Source organism: Fundulus heteroclitus, chromosome 15 (assembly GCF_011125445.2).
Source record: "Fundulus heteroclitus isolate FHET01 chromosome 15, MU-UCD_Fhet_4.1, whole genome shotgun sequence".
Lineage (NCBI taxonomy): Eukaryota > Metazoa > Chordata > Actinopteri > Cyprinodontiformes > Fundulidae > Fundulus > Fundulus heteroclitus.
Window position 1 is genome coordinate 10,297,424 of NC_046375.1, and position 19,076 is coordinate 10,316,499.

At 41.1% G+C, this 19,076-nt stretch overlaps 2 protein-coding genes across 2 annotated transcripts in view; both read left to right on the forward strand.

Moving 5' to 3' along the window:
- Positions 1-13,370, forward strand: part of afg1lb (AFG1 like ATPase b) — a 57,326-nt gene extending 43,956 nt beyond the window's left edge. The window contains exons 10-13 of the mRNA XM_012867231.3: positions 969-1,069; positions 5,605-5,745; positions 10,385-10,492; positions 10,641-13,370. Coding sequence (XP_012722685.2) covers positions 969-1,069; positions 5,605-5,745; positions 10,385-10,492; positions 10,641-10,787 — 497 coding nt within the window. The 3' untranslated portion in view covers positions 10,788-13,370. The remainder of the gene's footprint in view (positions 1-968; positions 1,070-5,604; positions 5,746-10,384; positions 10,493-10,640) is intronic.
- Positions 13,371-17,560: 4,190 nt separating this feature from the next.
- The window catches only part of foxo3b (forkhead box O3b), a 50,583-nt gene continuing 49,067 nt past the window's right edge, over positions 17,561-19,076 (forward strand). The window contains exons 1-2 of the mRNA XM_012867316.3: positions 17,561-17,837; positions 18,068-18,794. Of these exons, the coding sequence (XP_012722770.2) occupies positions 18,237-18,794 (558 nt within the window). The 5' untranslated portion in view covers positions 17,561-17,837; positions 18,068-18,236. The remainder of the gene's footprint in view (positions 17,838-18,067; positions 18,795-19,076) is intronic.

Genomic DNA, 19,076 nt, shown 5'->3' on the forward strand with positions numbered 1-19,076 from the left:
AGGTTTATGGGATTTTTTTGCACACAAAAATAGCATTATAAGTAGTTTCCAGTGGACTTTCACTTGTTCATTAACTTGGGGGGAGCATTGTTGGAAAAACATACTAAGATTTTTTTAGAACACCCCTTCAGAGTAAATACAATAATTAGAACGCTGAATGTTGAAGAAAATGCGGACCTCTGGAGGCAGACCATTTTAATGTATTTTGGTCATGCCCGACTTTAGATCAATGCTCTAAAAGAGGTGTTGATGGTTCATATTAATAATGATTTGGAAGCATATATTTTGGTCTGATTGCGACTCTGGATAGAGGAGGGGATATAAAGCATCTTCAGGCTCTACTAGCAGCCAGTAAACAATCAATAACAAGACAATTGTTAAATCCAGCCTCCCTCAACATTGGAAGATTGGTTTAGCATTGTTTTAGATCGATTTAAATTGTAAATGTTGACATTTTCTTTAAGAACGCAGACAGAAAAAATTTATAATATTTGGGTAAAATGGATCAGGTTTGTATCCCCCTTTCGAAGTGATTTTGTATAATTCTTGGATCCTAACTATATTGAGGCACCATTTTGACCTTTTAAAGTGGATAATAAGACAGCTAGATATTTGTTTTTCTTGCTGAATATGTAAAAGGTATCTGCACCTCCCAGTTAAAGCCGCCATGTTATATTTTCTTTTGTATGCAAAAATGTAAAATCAAGAAAAAGACTCATTTTGTATGTCAAAACGGATCGTAATGTTTTTTCATCTTTTTCAATAAAAAGTGAATGAAAAAAAAATAGTATTATACAGTGATACATAAAATACAGCTGTTGAAAAGTTTGTAAATAACATGAACTTGGTATAGGACCATTTGTACAGCGTTTGAATCTATCCTATTGTTCTGTTCTTTACTTTAACTGTGTTGCAATAGAAAATAATTTGTGTTTAGGTCAATTATCACTGTACTGTGGTTCCTCTAGTTACAGGTCCTCGTGTGCTTCGTGTGATGGGCAGAGATGTGACTCTACAGAAGGCCTGTGGCTCCATTGCTGATTGCACCTTTGATGAACTGTGTGGTAAAGTAAGTAATGTCTGGAGGTGATGTGTATATAAATCAACAAATGTCTTCCTCTGGCTCTATATGACAGTGTTTCGATATTAGAAGTCAGAAATTGAGCATTTGTAAATCTAAGTATATGTCATGGTTCATAGCATTGTATAATTTTCATTAGTCTCTCGCCTTGCTGGGTACCGGGGGTCTCTAGCTCCAGCCATCGAGAATCGCTATCATTTAACTTCAAATGCCTCACTGGTCCAGCACAGCAGAATTTAATGCAAGGCTCATTACCAGACCTCTGCACAACTTAACATGCTCAGGAGGGAAAATCAGCCCTTCAATCATGCAGGTGTGTTGGAGAAGGGAGGCGTCTAAAAGTTTGAAGATAGAGACCCCTGGAAGGAATTTAGGCCCAACCTTCTTTGCAGGTTTGCATTTGTTTCTATGCAGCTCAGCTAAATTTGTCCTTTAACATTTAAATCAGGTTAAAGTCTGGATTTTTGACTGGCTCATTGCAACACAGTGGTTTTCTTATTTTTCAGCCGTCCTGTTGTAGATTCTCTGCTGTGTTTGGGATCATTTTGATCTCTACCATTTACTTGTTGAATAGGTTTTAACATTCAACATCCTGCAAATAAAAACGTTGTAAAATAGACCTTCTACAGTTCCCAGTGACTTCAAGGCAGAAACTCTGGGGCCTCAAGCCAAACACTGAAACGATCAGGTCAAAATGCCGCTTACCTTTAAACACAAAACAATAAATTATCTAATCTCTTCTTACCTGAATTATAAAGCTGGTTAGTGATCAAGAAAGCAACCCTGCAAACAGAGGACCCTTTCTCTTATAGCTGCGTAATCGTAGGAAATCGTGAGGCTGTAGTGGTTGTGTTAAATATTGCAATGACAGCATCAGTCGTGATAAATCCACGCTTTCTTTTCCGCTGTATTTCTCATGCTTCCAGCTCTGGCAGAGAAGAGAAATCCGTCTCACCTAGAGTCTCATAAGCATAATAAATCAAACATATAACATAAACCATAAGTTCACAGTCATAGGATTATACATACAAAAGTTCAACCCAGCCATGAGATTTTAGCAAGAAACATCTTTTTTCCATCACTAATGATATATATGCTGCCGTTATTCTCCTCCATTGTTTTCTAGTTACTTCCATGAGGAAAAGAAATACTTCTTCATCCATTGTCTTCCACTTATCCGAGATTGGTTGGAAGTAACGGGTCGGAAGGAGCAACCTAGACATTTTCTTCGCAGCAGCACTCTCAAGCTCTTCCTGGGCTTTCCTGCATCATTCCCTAGCTAGAAGGGGGAAAGTATAGTTCCTCTGATATGTCCTGGTCTGCCCTGGGGTCTCCTGCTGATGAGACATGCCCAGAAAACCTGCAAAGGGAGCACCCAGAAGGCTTCGTACTGAGATACTGGAACCACCTCACCCTTTGGATGTGGAGGAGCAGCGTTTGTTCTCTTAGCTCTCCCCAGGTGATGGAGAACCTCGCTCAGTCTCTAAGGCTGATCCTGGTCCCCCTATGCAGGAAGCTCGCTTCAGTAAGGAACAAATTAGGAAGACCAGTCCGAGCTCGGTAACTGAGATAACTATCGAGTGTAAATGGAACACAACTGAACTGCACCGTGCCAGACACAACCGAACCGCGCTAAATCTAGACCAGTTCGATAGTAGGGTTTGGCACAGTTCATCAGTGGCTCGGTTCTCTGATAGCAAAGAGCGCATGAACAGACCGCGTCATCTCCTTACAGTCAGCTGACTAAACAGTTCTGTAAGCACAACAAAAATAAGGGAGATTTAAATAAAACCAAAAAATATTTAATAAAACATGAACAACTGATGAAAGCAACAATTGATAAGCCTCCGTAAAAAATACTAGCCTGCCTACGGTGGCACACGATTTCCAGTGATAATTCTGCTTAGCAGTGTGATATTAACCTCAACGTCTGTCGTTGTTTCCTGCATCTGTAAATCCTGATTAGACTAGTGCTGTCAGTTAAACGCGTTATTAACGGCGTTAACGTAAACCCATTTTAACGGCGACAATTTTTTTGTCGCTGTTAATCGCGCCTCAAAACACACACCGTTCCCTAATGTTTTTTCCCCCGCCGCGCTTTCCGGACTGTGTTTCTTTTACCCTCGGCGCTTTCCGTAGTTTCAAGAGTGCTAGAAAACTGTAGCAAAACAGACCCTCGCTGCGCGTGAGCGTAAAGTTTCTTTTACCCTCGGACACATGCGACTTTGGGCTTTTTTCTAAAAGCGCTTCTAAATTTCATGAGTCACGGGTTGCGGTTTTTTTGGGCAGGTTTCTGAAAGTGAAATCGCTTATTTGGGCTCTAAAATAGGTGACGAAATAGGGTTATTATGAGACCTGCCTGCACTACATTTGAGTGTATCCAGCTGAAATATCCCTCCGCCATAGGAGCCGACGGTAGTAAAGGCAGACAGAGCAACTCCGTATTTTCTGCAGTTTACAGTGCAATAACCGGTGATAACTGCTGAAAATAGATTACATGGTGCAGAATACCATGTCTATCTTTGTTTAAGAGGCAAAAAAAAATATATCGGCATGAAAACAGGTATTTATTTACACAATTGTTTACACACTGTGTAAACATCAGGGCGTCATGATTAGTCATATAGCCATTATAGTCCAGAGTTTAACATTTGGCACCAGGATGTTTTCATTCCAATTCTGAAAAGTGCTTGAAAAATAACAAAATAAAAATATTTTTTGTACAAGCATGTATTTTATTAGTGTCATTTATTGCAAAATTGCATATTAAAATGCCCAAACAGACTATTACACTTTCAGAAATAAAAGGATAAAATAAGCGATTAATTTGCGATTAATCTCGAGTTAACTATCGACATTATGCGATTAATCGCGATTAAAAATTTTAATCGTTTGACAGCACTAGATTAGACTATTGTTTTGTCTTATCCACTTCCCAAAAGCCGACTCTGTCAAGTAAATTTACCAAAGGTTGCCTTCTTCGCCTGACTCTCCGCAAACAACGAAATATCACAATTATAACGAAACTTAACTTCCTGAATGTTACGGGCACCGCCATTTTTATTTGCTTGATTCCCTCCTTCAATCCTAGAGAGCAGTAGTACCGTAGATCACCACTTGGAGGCGAGGAACCGTGCTAGCGTGATGTGTAAATGGTCGTAAGAACCAAGCTCGGCACGGTTAACTGATCCAATCTCGGTCCGAACTCAGCATGGATGGGTTTAACAGGCTAAATGTAAATGGGGCTATAGGGAGAATACTACCTAATGTTCTGTTGCATGACGTAATTACACCCACATTACAGCCGTTTCAGATGGCCACGCCTTTGACTGAATGCAAGGTGCCAGAACAAGCCCAAATCATTATCCCTCCTCCACTGTGCATGGCTATTGCTTAGATCGGTTCTCACCCAATCATAGGGCAGAGGATTATGACCAAACATCTCTGCTGTGGTTTTGTTTGTCAGAAAGATATTGTTACAGAGATGTTGCATTTTATGTAGATGCAACACCGTGAACCCAAGTCATGCCCATCATTTTACTTTTAGAGAACTTTCTCTTAACCATCCTTCAAACGAGACACTTCTTGAAAGTTTGATTGTCATGGACTAACATTTAACAGGGATCACTGAGGCATATAGAGTCTAAAATGAAGTGCTCTGGTTTTTCTGCACAATCTCACATTGTGGTCAATCAGTTGGGATCGTCACTCCTGGTAAAATTGGTCTTATTGGTTTTCTGTTCGTAAATAAGCTTTTCTGCTGTTTAAATTGTTGGGAAATAGCTGGACAGTCCTTCATTGATTGACGGGCAGCAACAATTGATGCCCATCAGTCCTTACGTCTAATTAGCAGCATCAGACTGCTAATTCCTCTCTTTATACCGATGAAAGCAGCAAGAGTGCACTTAGTGTTTGCAATAAAATGAATTTGTTCAAAAAGTTTTTACCAGTGCTTCAGTTTTGAGCATGAAGTCTGAAGTAAAATGTTGTGGAGATTATTAGCCATCATGTCGCATATTGCTCACTTCAGACTCCAAAACCACTCACCTCTAATACAAACTGCTGAGATTAAAGCCCTTTACTTGTGTCATTATTACCTCTAGGCCCCGTTCCTTTCCTCCTCTGCACTGGTATTGTCCAAAGCTTTTCCTCTATCTAGGTCCTATTTGTCCGCTCAATGTCAAAAAGCAAGTCTATTGACGAATTTATGATTAGCTGAGTCCTTTATAGCCTTTTGTAGCAGTAATCTGCAGTGTTTGTGTAAAGTCTCAACCCTGATGGAGACTGGAGAGTTTTCGAAGGCATCTGAGCTTCAAGGCTCCCGCTGACATTTGTTGTCATGTCCTCATTAATTTTAAGAGCAATTAAATTGAATGGCAGCCCCCCTCCAAGGACATTACATCAGCGAGGGTACATGTTCTTGTAAAATTGTCTCTTTTTTTTTCTCCTCTCAACCGAAGTATGCAGAGTAAACAGCGTACTTAGCTGTAAACATGTGTGTTTCCTTGTCACCTCTTCTCCAGCCAATGGGTGCCAGCGATTACCTGGAGATGGCGCGGATCTTTGACACCGTATTCATCCGCCGTGTTCCCACACTCACGCTGACTCTGAAGGACCAGGCCAGGCGCTTCACCACCCTCATAGACAACTTCTACGACCAGAAGGTAAAGAATTTAGATAAAAAGTGAGCATAGGAGAGTCAGTGCCCTCACTTTAATATTGAAGATTCCTATATTTCAAAAATTATGTATGTGAAGCTTTTTTAAAGTCATTTCCTAGCCTGGGTGGAGACTGCTCCCTCATTTATTTTGCCTGGAGAAAAGGGACATCAAGCCATTTCCCAATTACTTTGACTTTGACAATGACATTTTGGGAAAATGTCAATTTCTGTTGACTAAATGAGGAGCATTGAGAAGAATAAAACATTTTATAAGCATGTGTTATCCGGATAGAGTTTTCCGTGTACTTTGAAAACAATCTTTAATAGCAATATGCCCCCTTCTTCTTCGTCTGTGCTCTGTGGTTGCACCTCAGTTTCCTCCATGCTGCATTAGGGAACAGATTTCATAGGATGATTGATGGCCATCCTGCCTTTTTATTTTCCTGCAGCTTTTCAATAATCTACTTTAAAGTTTCAATTTGCACAAGTTAAACCTAATCAGTTCTTGCTTTTATTCAACCTCCTAAAACCTAATTAACTAAGCCTAAAGGGTGTCAGAAGCAATATCTTATTGCCTGGATATACACAACTGAAATAAATCAAGAGCTCGATAACCATCAGCTCAATGTCTAAAGTATGCCAGCCGGAGCTGTCATTTTGGCACAATTTAGCTAAATGTGCCAAACTGTGCCAAATATGTTTTTCACCTCATGAAAGGGAATCCAGTCAGATCCATTGTAGGACTCCTTCTTCATATGAAAGAGCATTTGGTCACGACATTTCTGTGTTTTATCAACTGCAATTAATAAAGCAAACTGTCTATAAAGCATGGCTGTCATAAAGGTAGTAGTCACCTCACTTATGCACTGAAATTGCATCACCTGACAACGTTAGAAAAAGACGTGCGATAGGTTGTTGGAAAGGTATGACTAGTCTGCAAGGATACCACGCATGAGGGGCAGAGCAAGAACATATGTGTCCTGGAACATTTTTCCGGAAGAGTCTGCCATGTTTGATAGACGTTCAAATGACATCTTCTGTGTTTAAAGTACTGTAAAACTGATATTATTTGTGAAAATCTATTTCAGCGACTTTGTTTTAGATACGTTAAAGCCTCCTCCTTCAAGGGATTTAGGAGGGGAAATATGACCATGTTTAAACTACTTTTAAAGAAGGCAAAAATGGGTGTTGCCCCCTTGGACTTGTACTGGGCCAGTCGGGTTAAAACAATTATATTTGTTTATAGGTTTTTAGCACATTTTTGTGTCAGCATATGGATGTCAGTCATTGCATTGAATTAGCAAATTTGCCCTTACCAGTTGCAATCAGAATTACTTAACCTTATTGACATAATTCAAAATTTTCAAGTATTTGTAGTCAACAAATTACACAAACAGTTTAAATAATTGATTAACCCAATACTGCAAATGTTCTGTCCAAATTAAATCCTACTTTCAGTAGAAACTGCGCTCTTAATCGCCTGAATATAATTTTTCATAAGAGCACACATTTGCAAATCAGGTGGTCCTAAACAAGGGCTTAATTTGTTATATCAAGCGTGCTGAAATAAGCGCCTCAATTATGTGGACTGTTGACAGTAAGGTTTTATTGCATGTTGCAAATATGGCTCAGGAAAACTGTCCTAAATGCTCAGAGAAGAGACCTCACCATGCAGAAACAAGGAAAAGGATTTAAAAAGGAAGCAAAGCTCCAGAATAGTTGTGCTGAATTATTCAAATTGTTTTTTTTTTTTTTTAATACTGCCAACATCTTCTAGTCTGTGTATTATGCTTATAAACCCAGCATGCAGTGGGAGCAAAATAAACCTCAGTTTGTCTTGTCTTTGCTCAGATAAACTGTATCTTAACTGGATCGTCATATTTCATTATCTTTATTCTGTGTAACCACATCAGCTGATTGTGTGAGATAAAAACACTGTGTGTGCTGTTGACTTGGCTATAACTACCTTGAAAATGCTTTGTGGGCAAAGTAAGAAATGACAGGATGCTGTGGGTTTGTTCTGTATCTGCACGTCCCTCTGCAAACTCCCTCTCTGCAACAGATCCCTGCGCAGTTACAGCATACAGGGAATGCAAAATATTGTCCAAGCACGAGCCTTCAGGTTATACTGGTAAGCCTAAAACAAAGTGGAAGAATTAAAGACCATTTTAAAGTGAGAAGAGGAGTATTCACACACCCCTTGGACCTTTCCACATTTTGCCACATAACAAGCACAAGCATAAATTATTTTATTGATATTTTATGTGAAAGACCAACACAAAGCGGTATACAATTGTGAAGCAGAAAGAAAATTATACATTATTCAAAAACATTTTTTACAAATGAAGAACTGAAAAGTGAGGTGTGAAAAAGTATTCAGCACCTTTTTCTCTGAGTTCAACCAATTACCGTCAGAAGTTGATGATCGGTAATGACTGAAAAGAGTCCCCCCTGCATGTAATCTAAACTCAGATACAGCTGCTCTGTGGTGGCCTCAGAGGTTGATTAAAAGATTATTGGGGAGCAAACAGCATCATAAAGTCCAAAGAACACACCAGACATATCAGGGAAAAAGTTTTGAAGAAATTTAATGCAGGCTTGAGTTCCAAAAAGATTTCCCAATAGCTTTGAACATCTCACGGAGCATCGTTCAATCCATCATCAGGAAATGGAAAGAGTACGGCACAACTCTTAACCTACTAAGACAAGGCCGTTCACCTAAACTTACAGGCCGTACAACGAGAGCACTGATCAGAGATGCAGCCAGGAGGGCCATGGTGACTCTGGATGAACTGCAGAGATCCACTGCTCTGTCCACATAGGACAACTATTAGTCGCGCACTGCACAAACGTGGTCTTTATGGAAGAGTGGCAGGAAGAAAGCCGTTAAAAGAAAATCATAAGAACTGCAGTTTTCCAGAAACCATTTTGGGGACACAGCAAACACGGTGCTTTGGTCAGATGAGACCAAAATTGAACTTTTTGAGCAAAATGCTAAACGCTATGTGTGGCAGAAAGCTAACACTGCACATCACATCACCATCCCCACTGTCAAATATGGTGGTGGCAGCATCATGATCTGGAGGTGCTTCCCTTCAGCAAGAACAAGGAAGATGGTCAGAGTTGATGGGAAGATGGATGGAGCCAAATGCAGGGCAATCTTGGAAGAAAACCTGATGGAGTCTGCAAAAATCCTCGAGATTGGGGCTAAGAGTCACCTTCCAGCAGGACAATGACCCTAAACATAAAGCCATGTCTACAATGGAGTGGTTTAACACCCAACATATTGATATGTTAGAATGGCCCAGACCTAAACCCAATTGAGAGTCTGTGGCAAGATCTGGAGACTGCCATTCACAAATGCTCTCCATCTAATCTGACTGAGCTTGAGCTGTTTTGCAAAAAAGAAAGGGCAACGATTTCAGTGACTAGATATGCAAAGCTGATAGAGACATACCCTAAAAGACTTGCAGCTGTAATTGCAGCAACAGGTGGTTCCACAAAGTATTGTCTCAGAGGGGTTGACTACCTTTGCACAATGGCCTTTTCAGTTTTTAACTGTAAAAAGAAAAGAAAGAAATCATGAATAATTTTCTTTCTACTTTACAGTTGTATGCCGCTTTGTGTTGGTCTTTCACATAAAATAAAATATATTTATTTTTGTGGCTGTGATGTGACAATATGTGGAATGGTTTTAAAGGGTATCATTACTTTTGCAAGCTACCGCATTATAAGTAACGGGCCTAATAGTTGTGTACCCTTGTAGCCTTAACTATATGCCCTTGTGAACACACAGGCATCACCAGATTTCCACCTGTGCATCTTTTCTGCCTAAAATAGATGGGGGGGGGGGGGGAGAGAGAGAGTGACTGTCGTTTGCTCCAAAACAGAGCTACGTTTATTAACTCCACTATGACCTGTTCTCAATTTTAGTATGTTGCATTAGAAATACCACAAGTTCTCTTAGAGCTTAACATGACTCTTGATCCTGCTCATTTAAACACATTCCTGCATATTTCTAAAACAAACCAACAGGAACCATCTCGGGAAAGAAATCCAGATGTTTCACAGAGACCTTTTGCTGTCTCGTTTCTCAGATGCATTTTGGGGGTTGCATACATGAGACCTTCTTCAAAGGCTTAATAATTTAATTTTTAACTGTTAACATTTAAAAAGCATTATCATTTGTAGCGTTACCCAGACAAATAGTAAGTCCTGGCCCTTCTACGTCTAGGACACTTTAATGTCACTTCTTATATGGTATTGATTCTGTATTTTAACAAAGAAGGAATTAAACAAACCTCGGCACACACTTTTCTCTGTCCACGAAGGTTTAAAACACCTTGACTTGGTCAAAAAAATAATAATTAAAACTGTAGTTTTGAGCAGGAAATAAATAAGTATTTTTGCACCCACTTTTAATTCAATTCAATTCAATTTTATTTATATAGCGCCAAATCATGAAACATGTCATCTCAAGGCACTTTACAAAATCAAGTTCAATCATATTATACAGATTGGGTCAGATTATACAGATTGTTCAACAATGTCCTATATAAGGAATTACAGTCAGCGACATAAAAAGTCCCATGTATTAAAACTTGGGATATTCCCAGGTGTAATACCGCTTTCCTTTTTCCCAGGTGCGCGTGGTGCTTCTAGCGGCGGCTCCGTTAGAGCAGCTCTTTGTCCAAACTGGAGGAGAAGATGAGAGAGATCGACAGCTGCTGGACGACCTGGGCCTCAGTGACGTAAGCTCTCCCCTTTCTCACCTTGCAGCCCTAAGGTGTATCATCTTTTCTGGATCAGTTAATTAAAAGCTCACAGCTTTTCTCTAATATTTTTTTACTTTGACTGGACCTGAGGGTGTGAGCTATGCTATGTTCTCCCTTTTTTTAGGAGGCAGCAGAGAGGCTAACTCTGTTCACAGCTGAGGAGGAGATCTTTGCCTTCCGGAGGACTGTCTCTCGGCTGAGGGAGATGCAAACTGAGACTTACTGGGTGGAAGGAGATCGCAGCTACAGCGGTAGACGCTTGAAAAGCTGACCTCTGTAGCCGATAGCTTTGATAAGAAAAACTACCTCCAGACAGCACGATGCCTCGCTAACCAGCCCCACTCCGTAAGGGAAAGAAGATTTCATAATTCAGGCAACCGATTAAAAATGTTTCAGATCAGTGGGCTCTGAGGTCAGTCCTCAAGGGCCGATGTCCCGCGTGTTTTGGACGTTTGTCCTGTTCAGCACCCCTGACTCAAATGAAGGGGCAATTAGCTGGTCGTGCAAGAGTTGATGTCATGCTGAGGAGGTAATTCGGCAATTAAAATCAGCTATGTTGAAGCAGGGACACATCTACGACATGCAGGACACTGGCCCTGTTTTAGACCAGGCAGCACGTCGCTCCAGGACAGTGTCACAAACCAAAACTGTTTCCCGTTTCGTCTGACGTCTCTTCTTGTTTGATACGAGTTGATTGTGTCCTGCAAGGACTGCTCTCTCCCCCTCGTGGACCGGTGATTTAAAAGATTGACAGCTTTCCAGGGAGCGGACGCCTCAACCAGGAGGAGACCAAGCATCCTCCCTCTGCAGGTGGTTAGTGCCCTCTAGTGGCTGAATGTTATAAAAACATTTTTGAACAACTTTTTTTTTTATCATCTGATTAAATCTGATTGTGCTTACATTTTTTACCTCATGTATTGTGGTGTTTAAATAGAGTATCCTGCAGAAGTATTGATATATTTTTAAGAGTTTTTACATTTTGTCACATTAAAACCACAAACTTCATGATATTTTATTGGGATTTTATGTGATGGACAAACATAAATTTGTGCATATTTGTGGTGTGAAAGGGTTTAACGTTTTTTTTCATAAACAAAAATCTGAGATATTTCACAAGCATTTGTGTTCAAGTTAATGCTTTGTAGAATCGCTATTTCCTGCAGCAACAACCGCACGTTTTCGTCACCTGCTCGGCTTTCTTGTCCCAGCATAGGTGAAAATGTATTTCCACAGCATGATGCTACCAGCACCATGTTTCACTGATGGTGTATTCAGGTTGATGTAAGGTATTACTTGATTTATGTATCAAAAAAGCTTGCCGCAGGAGCTTCTTTGTGGGTTTAGGAGATATCAGTGCAAGGATGACATCAAATCTTCTAAAATTAAATGAAGGTAAAGCAGAGGTTTTACGTTTTGGACTTTCCAACATCCAAGACTTCGGCTTTAAGCAGGTTTTACAAGATCCTTTGTCAGAAACCTGGGATTTTTTCTGTATAACAGTTTAAACGTTAAAAAAAATGGATAAAAGCTCTCCTTTAAAACAGCACCGTGTAACTTTTAGCCATTAGGGACACTAGACCTGTAACTTTCAGGCTCAGCGACCCTGAAGGCCACTGGCAATACTGCATTGTTGCAAAATTAAACAGTCTCTTTCCATGTTTTGGAATCTGATGGCAGACCAGTTTGGACTAGCAGATTGAGAAGTCATTGAGTCACTTGTACAGGCAAGGCCACATTGAACCATAGATTAAATCCTACATCAGAGAACCAAAAATATGTCTGATCAGCTAAGTGTCATGTCAGTTTTGTTGTTACACCTAGAATGGGTCCCATTCAGCAACAGATCCACACCTCTCAAGTTATGTAGGCGAGTTTTTGAAAGGGCCATCTTACATGGAGCGTCCATAAGAGCTATGTTCTGTATATTGACCTGAAAAATAGTTTAGTATATCTCAAATTAAGCTAAACCTTGGTACAAAACTTACACAGTGCTAATTAAAGCTGTTTTTTTTTTTCAATTGAGAATATTTGAAGCCTTTTTTTTCTTTTGGCAACCTTAAAAAGTTGTGATGGGAGCATCACAGGTTGGCTGACTGCATTGTTATCTGTCATAAACAAGCAAGACCACCCTCCTTTACTCTGACTGCCTTAATGTTTGTGAGTAGATTTTAAGATTTTATGGTTCGTCTTCAAATCTTTTAAAGGCCTGGCAACCTGTTACCTCGGTGATCTTTTAACTCTACATACACCAACTAGATCAGTGAACAGTTGCTTCTTGTTGTTCCCAGATCCAGACTGAAACATAGCTGCTCCCATTAGCTCTTCCCAAACTGGAAATAAACGGTCCCTGCTCATTGGAACCTTTTATTCATTGGACATTTTAAAAGTTGTTTAAAAACATTTTCATTTTCTTTATTGTCTTATATTGTATTAGTCCTACAGTGCTTTTGTCTATGGCTGTTATTGTTTTTAAATATGATTTAGAAATAAACTTGTTAGTACCTGAATACACATGCAGGCCACACATTAGAGATTTCTATTTGAAAAGATGCTACTAAAAAATTAACCCTGTATATCATTTACCTATTGCAACTGTCAGTTATGCTGTAATCTTGTTTTTCCATCACATAAACCCCAGTATAAATTATTGGAGTTGGTGGTTTTAACATAAAATCTGAGAAGGTTCAAAGGGGGTGTGCAAAGAACTGTTATTTAGGTAAATATAAAATGATTTTGATTTCACTTTACCAGAATGAATGCAACTAAAGTTAATATTTCCGTACCTACAGTGTACATTGCCACAATCTGAGGTGTTTGTTTTACTTGAATTATTCAATAAAATGCTAAACACTGACTGCAAAGTGCAAAGCTTTTGAACAAGCTGCAGACCAGAATCTAAATCTGACTACAGAAAAATTTACAATTGCATGAAATAATACAGGGCAGAAATGTGATAGGTTAAAAACTGTTTTTTACATATATAAAACAGTGGCTACGTTATTAATATATTAACATGGAAATATGTTATCATTTGGTCCATATTCTGTAACGTCTTTTTACTTTCATCAAGCCTGTGCAAGGCTAGACGCACAACAAGAAGGACAACAATAACGATAATTTTGGATTTATAGTAAACATAAAGCATAGAAGCAAGTCAGAGTACCAGGAGAGATCCTACACAAAACTCCACTGAAGGGCAAATATCTCAACATGGTTAACCAGTCGTTACCATTTATGATAACTTTGTATCAAATACTTCAGAAATACCAGAGGATGCTAGAGCAATGCTGTATTTTACCCTCCAGATTATGAAGGGTTTTCTGTATTTAATGGGTGTCCTATTTTCATATGAACATTTTTTTTTTCTTAAAGATAGCCTAAATGTTTAATATTTGTTAATGAAAACGAACTTGTCCCCTGTTTTCTTTATCGGCATATCTTTTTTTAACTGTGTTCAGTTTCTCCTTGTGTGCCCATAGGTGGCAGCAGAGATTAACAAGGTTCTTCAGCTGTAATTATTGTCCATCCAAGGGTGAGGTCATCCTAGTGCACCACTTCAGCCGGCCTGGCCAGCTTTGATAACATCTACTCCATCTAGACTAAGAGCCTTATATAAGAACAGAGCAAACAGGCCAAGCAGCCAGAGTCATGGGACAAGCACTAACATACCAGTCCGTATATGCGATCTGATTCGATTCAAGGGATGCTGCTGGGTGTGCACAGATACTGGTCTCCTCTAAGGGTGCTTGAATCAGATGTAAAGCTCTGACTCTACCCCCCACCACACCTTTCAGTTAAAGGGGGGAAAAAATCCATCATGTCTGATGCTGTGGACCTCTTTAATCCAATCAGAGCATTACACTGTGCAGATTGGAGATGGACGCCGGGCTTTGAAGTTGTCTTAAATGGGTGATCTCCCCCTGGTTGTACAGCAGTGCTCGTTGTCTCCATCCACACATCCACTGTGGATCATAGATTCCTTCCCAGAGAATGTCTTAAACTACACCCTATACTGATGTCAATTCTTGTCAGTCAGGTTTTCGTTAAATTACTTCTACTTTGAATGACTTTAAACTGAATCCAATATCATCAGATTCCTTTGATATATTTAACACCACAAGCTGCAGTGCCTTCCAACGGCGATCGTGGATTAAATACAAAGGCAATTAAAATTCTAAAAATTGTAAGTGTTTCATGAAGTTGTATTTAGCCCCTTTTCTTCTGAAACCCCCGAGAAAAAAGTCCAGTGCCACTGATTGCCTTCAAAAGTAGCTGATTTAGTGTCTCTCCTTTAACCTTGGTCTAAATACAGCTGTTCTGTGGAGGCCTACGGTTTGTTGGAGAACATTTGTGAACAAGTGGAGTTATACAAACTAACGGAGACAGGTCAGGGATGCAGTTGTGGAGAGATTAAAGGCAGGTTAGAAGGCAACATGGCAGGTTTTAGCATCAGAAGGAAAACTATTCAGTCTAATATCTGAAAATGGAAAGATAATCCATCAGGACATTATTCTACTTTAATAAGTTTATGGTACAGCTTTAGGCATCTACTGCTCAGGTGGGAGGATCTATTGACATTGAGACTATTACATGTGCACTGATTTCTCAAATTGAATTAATATGATAGCGTGACAAGAAGAATCCTAATCTAAAATAAAGCTATAAGAAGTCCCTTTGCTCTGTGCATTTGCGCAACAACCATCTCCTCATCCCTGCATGGAGTGTCTCTCATAATCCTGCGCAGTAATGAACACGTTGAGTGATTCAAGAAATATTAACATGCACCCTACAAGGTCTGACGCTGACATTGAATGTTTTGTCATTACTCTCGGAAATTAGATTTTAGTAGTTAAGTTGCCATTGTGCAGGAAACGTTCATTTGAGAAAATAAAACCAAAAACACCACATCAATGATAGTCAACATTCGTCAGAATGGACGTGAACAGCAGCGCATTCCTGCACAAGCACGTCGAGAACGCGCATCGTGCACGCCACTTGAAGCTCCGTGAGACAAGGACGTCGTGGACGGACGAAGGATGTTAAGAGTGGAGAAGATGGAGAAATGGGTGAGGAGAAGATTACACAAATCTTTATGCCAAATCCTGGATTGTTTTCTTCCTTTTCTTCTTTACGATGGATTATTAAATAGGATGACGTAATTATTTTGGACTCCAGCAGGGGGCGTGGTCTGATCGGCGTGACAGGCATGATTGACAGCGTGGATCCATTTTTAAAGGAAACATGCACGAAATCTTGAGCATCCAGTGGTCTTGAACGTTTTCCCAGAAGCATTCTGTATTTGTTTGACTAAATCCGGCTCGAAGTTTCTTTAAGATAATTTGTTGAAATGCTCCTTCGGGAATTCTGTTTGCAGGCTGGAATATTAAAAGCTGAAGGACATGTCTGTGCACGCTCCAACAACTTTATCACAATTTGTCACGTCATAACTACAAGCCATATTGTGTTTGTTATTAATGAACACCACAAAGTAGTAGAATAGTGTTCCCTGGAAAGAAAATAGGGTGGTTTTTGACAATATTTCTGCATATGATCTAAAAAAAAAAAAAGTGTGGTGGTCTTTTATATTCAGCCCCCTTTAAGTCTGGCATCCCTAAATAATCATCAGTCAAATAAAGTGCCTTAAGAAATCAACTAATTAGAAATGAGATTGTCCCTTGTGTTAAACTTAGAATGAATCTGCTCAGTAAAAGGCCTCAAAGGTTTGTTACAGAACAGCAGTGAACAAACTGTATAGGAAGCTTAAAGCAGGTTTAGGTTATCTAACAACACTCCAAGCTTTAAACCCATGACAGTGCACTGTTCAATCCATCATCTGACAATAGAGCACAGCTACAAACCTTCCAAAAATAAATGACCTTTCTTTTAAACTGATGGGCCGGGCAGGGAGAGCAGTAATCTTGGAAACAACCAAGTGGCATGGTAAATCTGGAGGAGCTGCAAAGATCCACAGCTCAGGGGATTCTCTTGACAGGACTGAGACTAATCCTGGACTCAAAAAATCTGGCAAAACGATTGTTGGGGGGAAAAAAGCCATAACAAATTAATTATGGGGTTTGCTTCCAGCCATGCAGAGGACAGCAAACATGCAGAACACAAAGGTTTCAACTTTTTACACTATATGGATCTCTGTGTGCTGCAAAAAAAAATCAGCAGTCATCAGTCTTTGACCTCCCCTAGATTTGTGGTGCAGCCAAGGATCTTCAACAAGTACTACGAGCCAAGCAGAGTTGATGGGAAGAAGTATGGTGCAAGGTAGCTACAGGCAGAATTTGAAGAAAACCTGTTAGAGGCTGCAAAAACTGGGAGACTGCCTTCCAGCAGAACATGGAAATTTCATATTCAGCTAGAGCTACAAGTAAATGGTTTATATCAAAGCATGCTATAGAACTCCATGATCAAAATCCAATCCAATTAAGGATCTGTAGGACAACTATAAAACTGCCTGCTTGGCCCTTTTCTATTTTTACAATAAAGAAAACTCTAAAAATCATCCAAGTTTGTTTATTCATCTTCCTAGTTATGGGCTTGTTCGTCTTACTTTTCTAAAATATGTCTCCGATGTCAATTTAAGATCCTGGAGACCGTGATAATTTCCAGGCTTATAGCATTTTGTTGGCCAGAAAATGAATTATTGATTACGGTCCTGCCATCTCCAAGCCTAAAAAAAAGTTAGTAATATTCAATCGCGAAAGCAGCGGCCGCCATCACGTTGTCTTGGAGATCGTTTCATAACAACACGGGACGAAACCGTCCGTGCTGTCAACGCGTCAGCGAGCTCTAAAAATAGCGCTCAGGCGGCGTTCCTTTCTTTTTTATTTCACCGCTGCCGGGACTGTTTGCGTTTGCCCGAACACATCTCCAACATGTCAGGACGTATTCCAGCCCCTCCACCTGCGCGCACAGCAGCGTTCAGGGGGGGTGCAGTAGTGTCTCTTTAAAAGGCTGATCCCGCATGCGAAAGGGGCAGGTCCTTGATCGTGCGTGCGTGCGTGCGTGCAAGTGTGTGTGTGTGTCAGAGAGAGAGAGAGGGAGGGAGAGAAAGAGAGAGAGAGAGAGAAAGAGAAGAGTATGTATATGTGTGTAAGGCTGCGTGGAGAGCAGATCGAGATACAGTAGTAACCCAGAGTGAGGTGGCAGTCTTATTCCACATCGATTTGCGCCCCCTGCGCACATCTTGATCTGAGTCCATATCTGTGCAGAGTGGAGGAGACGCAGCTCGGCATGGCCTCCGGACGTGGCAGTGGACAGCCCGGGATCTGATCTGCTCCTTTCTTTGTGTGTGGAAATTGGCCTGCACAAGGTAATTCGTGTAAGGTGTTGGAAAAGGGATTATGATCCTGAGCGTATTTCTGCACTTGATCGCACTGTAGGTTGATTCAGATGCAGCAGCAGCGTTAGAAGACTTGAAACGTGACCACAGTTAAACCACGCTGGAACTAATTTAGTCGCATTTATCTTTCGATGTTTGTTGTATTGTTTTTGTTTGTTTTTTAAACTTGACCCGAGTCTGTTCCTTTCTATTTTCAACAGGCGTTCATCTCTGAGCGTATTTCTGCTCTGCTGAGACTTCTGGGCTTGAATAGCAACAAAAGGACGGGAGCGCGCATTCATGGGACGCGACTTTGACAGCTCTCCGTCTCTTCACTTATAACTTTATCAGCAGTCAGCAGGGACCAGATTGCGTCTGGAGCCGGAGATAATGGCCGAGGCTCCGCTTGCCGACGCGCTCCCGGACTTGGACGTGGTCATTGACCCGGACTTTGAGCCCCAGAAGCGGCCCCGGTCTTGCACCTGGCCGCTGCCGCGACCGGACTCCGGCGCGGAGAAACCGGAGAGCACCGAGGCGGATATCATCCCCGAGGAGGAGGACGACGAGGAGGACAGCGCAACCCCCACGGCCACCACTGTCAACGGCTCCGCTGCGGCCGCGGAGGACCAGAACAGCAACAGCCCCGCTACCGACGGTCCGTTCCCCTCCCCCGGCCAGGACAGCGGAGGCTCCCCGCTCTCCACGCACTCGCCGACGGCCACCTCAGGCGCCTTGACTCCCAGCGGCTTGGCTGCAGCGCAGACCCCGAGGAAGGCATCGTCCCGCCGCAACGCCTGGGGGAACCTGTCCTACGCGGACCTGATCACCAAAGCCATCGAGAGCTCACCAGAGAAGCGACTGACTCTGTCCCAGATTTATGACTGGATGGTGAGAACCATCCCCTACTTTAAAGACAAAGGCGACAGCAACAGCTCTGCAGGATGGAAGGTAAGAGCCATTCCTGCGCCCACCCGGTACCCCTCCTTCCTCCACCAAAACAAAAACAAAAAGCATGTGGTTTGTTGTGAACCCTCTGATGTGCTGACGCACAAGCAGACAGTCACACGCACCCAATTATGACATCCCTGTTCAGGTTTTACGAGCATGTATTTGAAAAATATGTCTCTCATTACACTCAGAGCCAGTCCAAGGCTGTAGGGGCTCCAAGTCAGATTTTAATTTCGAGGGGCCTTCCAACTACTATCAATTACCGCCACTCACTATTCCCAT